This window comes from Trachymyrmex cornetzi, unplaced genomic scaffold (assembly GCF_001594075.2).
Source record: "Trachymyrmex cornetzi isolate Tcor2-1 unplaced genomic scaffold, Tcor1.1 scaffold262, whole genome shotgun sequence".
Taxonomy (NCBI): Eukaryota; Metazoa; Arthropoda; class Insecta; order Hymenoptera; family Formicidae; genus Trachymyrmex; species Trachymyrmex cornetzi.
In genome coordinates this window covers 121,547-129,876 of record NW_017297292.1, presented here as the reverse complement: position 1 = coordinate 129,876, position 8,330 = coordinate 121,547, and the positions used below count along the sequence as shown (strand labels likewise).

The 8,330-nt window shown below is 28.9% G+C and overlaps 1 protein-coding gene across 1 annotated transcript in view; it reads left to right on the top strand.

The window, feature by feature from the left end:
• Window positions 1–4,093, top strand: part of LOC108761778 (uncharacterized) — a 17,566-nt gene extending 13,473 nt beyond the window's left edge. The window contains exons 5-9 of the mRNA XM_018508497.1: window positions 2,067–2,473; window positions 2,811–2,910; window positions 3,289–3,390; window positions 3,477–3,635; window positions 3,941–4,093. Of these exons, the coding sequence (XP_018363999.1) occupies window positions 2,067–2,473; window positions 2,811–2,910; window positions 3,289–3,390; window positions 3,477–3,635; window positions 3,941–4,000 (828 nt within the window). The 3' untranslated portion in view covers window positions 4,001–4,093. The remainder of the gene's footprint in view (window positions 1–2,066; window positions 2,474–2,810; window positions 2,911–3,288; window positions 3,391–3,476; window positions 3,636–3,940) is intronic.
• Window positions 4,094–8,330: the final 4,237 nt, after the last annotated feature.

Below are 8,330 nucleotides of genomic sequence, written 5' to 3'. Positions count from 1 at the left end.
TTTGACACCTTTAACCTCACTTTTCTCAAAAACCTGACGTGATAGAGCAATTCTGCCGCCGGATTCGGATTCAGCGCGAAAAATTACGTAAGAAAACATAGTTAAATCCCAATCAACTTTCAACACCTCCAATTTTGCAGGCCTGTGTTATCATTATATAACGTTTGCACTTCAGATCAAAAATTTATTTTTATAATATAACGAAGGATTTAACTAGATTTTCTTACATGTTTCAGTACTGTTCAACTATAATGTCCTATTTTACAACACTGCGCATAATGCTAAATACAGATTAAAAAAGACCACACGTAATTTAAATAATAGTCTTAAACAATTAATATTTGCATAGAAAAGTTATTTGATAATAAATATGGAATTTTACATAAAGAAACTATAAATTTTGGTGCGCACGTAATGTATAAATAACGATATACTGATTCAACAAACTATGTAATGTGTAACTCAAGATAATAATAAATCATTTATTATTGGCGCAAAACGCGTTATTTTATTGAATCAATTTGTACATCTTACATCCATCTTAAATATTAATAATCATGTATCATTTACTATTTATACATTTTTCATAATTTTCTTTCTTCATTATTTGCTATATGTACGTGTTTCAAATTTCTCTAAACCCATTAAAAAAATATAAATTAAAATTCTTTAAAATTTCAGTTAAAATAACAACTTTTTATTATTTATGAATTTATATTGTGCAATTGTCACAATTATCTTTTTCTGTTGTTTAATTTTATAATTTAGAAATTCTTTTACAATTTTTTTAAATTCACTTAATTTACTTAAAATTTTAGTTATCTCATTTGCATGACTTTCTTTACACAACTCATAAGATAAATATTTAATAAATATTTATTTTAAAAACAAAAAGTTTAACAAGTAAAAAATTAAAATAAAAAGTTTAACTAGTAAAAAATTAAAAAACAATTAGAAAAACAAAATTTAAATTTCATTTTATAGATTCTAATAATTTTTAGACAAAAATAAATGTCAATTAACGACTACACATTAATAGATGAAGATATTAAATGCATAAAATTTGCTAATATATCAATTGCAGCACTCACACTCTAATAAAAGATTTATATTTTCGAAGCATTTCAGTGAAACTAAGATTGCGTCAGGAAATTCATCGTACATGTGTTGAATAGTTTATAAAGTAATTACTGCAAAACGGTTCCTCAATTACTGGCGCATTTCATAATCTTGTAACATCATATTCCACGCATATTACGGAAAATGTTCTTTTCTAAAAGCCCTAGTAATGATTTCAAGGAAAACACTACAAAGGGAGAAAATTCCAGATTATATCGTAAATTCATAATACCCTTACCGTATGCCACCTTCGTAATTTATGTTAAAAATAGATATTAGTAGAATATAAATTTACAAGCCTTACTTTTCACACGACACATACACATATGCATCTTTATGGCTTATTTTATTACAATTTCATCGTGGAAGTATATTTGACGTGAAACAGAAGCAATGAAAACAGGCATAAACATTTGTGCTATATACAAAATATTCTTTATTATATATCTTCTTATGATTGAAATTTTTTAAGATAGATATTTATTATACATATTATAATACGTGAATATGTGCAATTAACACTCTAATTATGTGGTCAAAGTTGACGTTAAAGAAAGTCATCGCTATTGTAAAACTAAGTTTGATCCCAACTTGGTGTTGGCCTCTACCAAAAGATACAATTAAATTGAAAGTTATCTGTGCAGGAATATATCAATACTTTACTATAATTGTGCTCTCTAGCGTGGCTGCAGGTTTGATAAATGCGATGCGAAATCATTTTAATGATCCTGTCATTATCGCAAAATCGATAAGCGTTCTGTGTCCCGCTATACAAGTAGTTTGCAATATTATGTGCTGTAGAATTAATTCTTGTCGCCTACAAGTAATTATTATGAGCATTCATTAATTATAATATTATACATTTAGTTGTTACGTAAAAGTATCATTGTATACACTCTCTCTTCGTAAATTTATATATTTAAGATATATAATATAATCGATTCCAGTTGGTTACTTTCGAAATGGAAAATTTCTGTGAATTACTTAAACCTCGCGAAGAAGCGATCCTTCAACGATATATCAATAAATGTGTCTATTTCTACGGTGGCTCTATGTTTTGGATTTACCTAAGTGCTATTTTCATTATGTCTGGACCTGTTACATTAGATCAACCGTTTCCAACAAACGCTGAGTATCCATTCGATGTTTATCATCAACCTTTAAGATCTATTATCTTTATACAGCAAACAATAGCTTGCGTGCAAGGTGCTGCTCAGCTATGTATGAATATTTTTATGGCGCTCTTAATATGGTTTACGTCGGCAAGACTTGAAATACTCATCGAAAAACTGCAAAGAATCACAAACATTTCTGAATTAAAGAAGTGTATTCAAGAACATCAAAATCTATTAAAGTAAAACACTATTCTCTTAAGGCACGATTACACCATTAACCCTACATCTGTGTGCTTTTAACGTGATTAACCCGTTTTTAATAAATATATTAGAATTAATTCTTTAATAATGAAAACTACATAAACCGAATAACATTATTTTATTATAATTTATTGTATAATAATCATAAGTATAAAAATCATTATAGTCATACTTTGCGATAAAACAATTGTTCAAACTAATATCACATAATCTTCTCTATATCATTTGAATAGAATTTGTTGTTACATATATCAACACAAAAGAAATTAATGTTAATAATTAATGGCGTTATCATTTTTTACATTTTTATCTTAGATATGCGGAAGAAGTGACCATTTTAATTCGCCCTATAGCATTATCAACTGTGAGCCTCAGTACTATCGCACTAATAATAGTAGGCCTCATTTTGTTGACCGTGAGTACTAAGTTACAGCTTTTTTTAATAATACATTCGCGAATTCGATTAATATCTACATATATATATGCCCCATCTTTTAATTAAAATATTTAAAAATATTTAAAAACTTTACAGTATTTTAACTAATTAAAAGAAAAAAGACAATTTGAAACAATGATAAAATATGTTTGTAGAATTTAAAAAAATGATACGGTGTATTTCTGACATGTACAATTTTTTTTATGTGCGTTTTGTTTATATGTTTAATTTTATATTCTACATACATTTATACAAAAATTATTAAAAAATTTATTAATATCCTCAACAAGATATGTACAATTTTTTAAGTACTTATAATAATAATGCGTCGAATAATTCATACTGTTTTACAAATAGGATCAGCCGTTGTCAATGAAAATCCAATGCGTTGGTATAATGTTTAGTGGATTATCAGTGGTATTCATGTATACATGGCCAGCAGAACATTTGATTCATATAGTAAGTTTAATTATCACAGAAAGAACTGTTACATTTTGATTAATCAATTACAATAAATCAACATTATTACCCAATATTATTTCCAGAGTGATGATATTGGACAGGCAGTCTTTGATACGGAATGGTATCAACAACCAATCGCTCTAAGGAAGACTCTACAGATAGTTATGTTAAGGGCTCAAAAACCAATAATTATCTCAGTACCATGTGTTATGCCCGCATTATCTTTAAAATACTATGCATCGGTAAGGAACTAAATTTTAATATGTTGTGACATTAACATGCACAGCAATCACTAATATATAATCTGTTATTGTATATATAAAATCACAATGCATAAAAGCACTGCATTGTATGACATAAATATTACTAATATAAAAATTAGAGATAAGTTGCCTGAATACACATCATATCATATAATTAAATACATAGCAAATATTATATTGCCAATTTAAAATCATAAATAAGAAATTTACATATATATTTCGAAATAAACTAATATTTTAGTTGAAATATTTCATTATATAAAGATATTACGAATGTGTTACAGTATTTGTCGACTATATTTTCCTACTTCACAACGCTACGAGTAACCATGCAAAATGTTTGAGATAGAATGAGCAAAAACATGTGCTGCTGATAAAATTGGAAAATATGCAAGCAACTATATTAAATAGCTAAAAAATCAATGTTTATTTTATTGTTACGCTGATTACAATCAGATGGCATAGATGACACAATAAAATCGAAAAACTTGCTAAAATTTTATTTAATAATGTATAATTACTTAAAAGTTATTCATACTTATTTTCTGATCTTTCAGTTTTTTCTTATCATTTTGTTCCTTTATATATAAAAAAAAACAATTAAACATAAAATTTTAAAAATTATACATTAATTTACGGTTGCACTTATAAATATAAAAATATCAATCAGTTCTATTAACTTCAAATCCAGATGAGAATATTGTGAACTAAATAAGGAACAATTTCTTATCGTAGCCACTGTGAAAGAATACAACTAAATACTAAATTCAAATATTAAACTTCAAAATTTTATGCTCTTTGTTCTGAACGCAGCGATATTAAGTATACCTTTAGCATGCATCCTTTATTGTAATACTTATTGTAATACCACCTGCTAAAGATAACAAAACTATGCCATTTGCTGAGTGCCTCTATACAAATTCCTCTGGAGACAACACTACGCACATTGCAATATGACCGATTGCAAGTAAGAAAATACATAATATCTATATAACGAACCGACTTTTGATAAACCATTCTCAATTTATTTCATTGAATTCTAGAAGAATATTCAAGAGAAATTAATAAGTTAAATATTTGCTTTTTAATACCATTGATTAACATTATATATATATATATATATATATAATATTCTACAAATAACTTTTTTTATCATTTCTGTTTATCCGGAGCAAGATGGCATCTTCACATAAAATACATTATGTACTTTTAAAAATCATATATATAATTTCTTCAGACATCGATTTTATTTATTTATTCACACCATAGGTATAAATTACATATCAGCTAAAAAATCGAATTAACCTTCTAAGAATCGGTATGCTTTTGATTGTCTTTTTAAGGGCTAGAACTTTTTTGTCAATGTTAAGGGTCCTCTACATAGAAGTCGTAGACGGTCGTGGAGTCTTAAGTCGTAGAAAACTGACCAATTCCAATCGAGTATTTTCCTAATATTTGATTGTGATTGGTTGGTTTCCTACGACTTAAGACTCCACGACCATCTACGATTTCTATGTAGAGGACCCTTTATAGGCTTGATTGGCGAAAAAGATGGCGCCACTGTCGAGTTTCTTAAGGAGCCTCCGATCCTTCAAAGGTTAAACTTCAATATTTGATTTCGGAAATGGAGTGTATAATTTCGAGTGAGCGGAATATACGAAAAAAAGTTTCACCAACGGTATGTACATAGATGCGCGATGTGTTACGCAAACTCTACAGAGGCAGTTTTTCTCGGTATATGTAAAACAATGACTGTGCTACTGATAGCAGCAACTCAGATCTTTCCAATAGATGTAAAATATTCTTTCAACGTGAACCAGCAAAAACGGGAGGGCCCCGTTTGCCTACAAATTGATTACCTACAGCACCTTTTTCCTACATCTCATTTGCCTACAAATCGATTGCCTACATGTGTTATTGCCTACAGCTCGATTGCCTACATGTATTATTGCCTACAGCTTGATTGCCTACATACATTATTGCCTACAGCTCACAACCTTCCACGTGAAATGAGGGCTACCTCACACCAACAAATGGTTAGGATTACATTTTTTTGGAAAAATATTTCAAGCTGACACTGTCTACGCTGACACCCCATTGTTCACATGACAGATTTCCTAAAAATATAAATTATTTTCTTACTTAACTTTAATATTATATTTGTGCGCCAAAGTGCTTGTAGGCAATCGAGCTGTAGGCGATAATACATGTAGGCAATCGAACTGTAGGCAATAATACATGTAGACAATCGAGCTGTAGGCAATAATACATGTAGGCAAAAGTAACTCTGCTTCTAAAAATTTTATTTGTGTGCAAAAGTGTATATAGGTAATCGATCTGTAGGCAATAATACTTGTAGGCAATAATTCATGGAGGCAATAATTCATGTAGGCAATAATACATATAGGCAATAATACATGTAGGCAAAAGTAACTCCGTTTCTAAAATTTTTATTTGTACGCAAAAGTGCATGTAGGCAATCGAACTGTAGGCAATAACATATGTATAGGCAATCGATTTGTAGGCAAATGAGATGTAGGCAAAAGGTGCTGTAGGCAATCAATTTGTAGGCAAAAGGAGCCCTCTCAGTAAAAACTATTACCTTTTTGCATTATTTCGTCACAATGCTTTTTCATCGTTTGCCTCTGCAACTTTCTTCTTTTCATATAGTTTGTCACGGCGTATTTCGAGATCTTCTCACAACAATTTCGTACGGTCATCAACATCTATGGGTGCGTTCCCAGTCATCATTTATCCTTGTTGTTCACCAATTACAATAAAGAAGGTTAAAACGATACATCATGAGCTTTATGCGTAACTTGGAATGCACCCTATGATATCATCGTAATGTATTATATACATCATAAAAGAAATTATTGAAATAATAAGAAAATGCATTTTATAATTTGTCAAAGTTAATAATTATCATTTTCTAATAAAGAAATAATTATTTTCATATGACGTATATTTTTTTTAAGACACCTAACACTTTACATACATATTTTATGTATTTCATGTCAAAATTATCTCATACATAATATATCATTACTTATTTTTCGCGTAAAATAAAATTATGTCGTGTTTTTTATTGTTGGGTTAATTGTTTTCTTAATTCCTATTAAAATTAACTTGACATAAAATTAACTTAATTTTATCATGTTACAAGCTGCACCTTTTTTATTATAATTATATTCAATATCAACCAAACAAATATTACAGTTAATTTTTTACCATACATTATTTAAAAATTAAAAAAAAGTTTTTATTTAATATAGGTACAATAAATACCATCATCTGTAATAAAAAGATATTATTTCTCATACACACAGAAATTTGTATAAATACGACACAACATAAAATGTTTTAGAATTAATGTACGATTTATACTTAGACTTATCTGCTAAATTTTCTATCAAGCTAAATTTTCTATTTCACTTGTCATAGGGTAACTCCAGTATATACGTCGGACCTATTAAAAACTTAATTTATTCAGTATTATTTACTGTTTATAGTAAACGAACTATATCAGTAAAAACTTTGTATTGTCTACACTACTATGAAAAAAATATTAGAAATCCGAAATATTTATTTTTCATATTAAAAAATAAACTTTTTGAAACCCTTGCATTTTTGCCGTATATCCCATGGGGGTGGGATACATGGCTACTAATAGGGGCAGGGGGGAGGGGTATGGCTCATGACAAATTTACAAATAATGCATATAAATAAAACGTATAATGACACAATAACTTATAAAATGTGTTTATAAAGTTTTATTAAGGAATAAGAATGGTAAATATGTATATGAAGTAATAAATAATAATCACAATCTTCCTACATATATTACAAGTGTTATGACATGAGGTACATGTTTTATATAATGCGTTTATTGTATTTAGTGCTGAATTTAGTTAACTGAATTCAATCTGCGCACTTTGTACGCTTTGGGCATAAATCCCGTTTGTAAAAATGCCGTATATCCCAAACAGGTGGGATATACAAGACAACAAACTAAACAAAGAATGCGAAAGCAAAACACTTGTATTTTGCTGCACAACATGCTTTACTATTCCACTACATGTATGTATCACGAAATAATCACTAAGTCCTTTACACGCCCTACAGTAATCATTTTATATAGATTATAATTTATGATGGCGTTACTTATTACAGTGACAAATCCATTCAATTCACAATAATTTCATTAATATTAACAGAAGCTGAAATCATAAAGAAACACTAGTATAACATAAAGGCATGTAACAGAGTAGTTGCGAGAAAATTATCCCCACTCCTTCTATTTTTTCTGATTTCTGCGGCGTAAATTCCAGCGCGACGTATTTGCCGGAGTTACCCTATACATTATACAAGACGTAATTATTTCTATGTTTAGTCAAAGATACTGCAGAAAATGCAATAAATACTGACTTACGTTTAACAACAAATCAATGTATCGCTTCCGTATTTTATTATTTCCTTTCCTCTCTTATAATTACCACATTATAATTGCCACATTATAGTTCCGCATCGCTCTGCCGGAGAAAAGAACATTTTGCTTTAAAATATAAATGAATGCTACGTAGGTGTAATTTAAGTGTTTAATATCACGCGATTTCTCTTTCCTCGAATTCTTGTGGAACGTTATTTATAACATTCTAGTCGAGTGCGAATCGT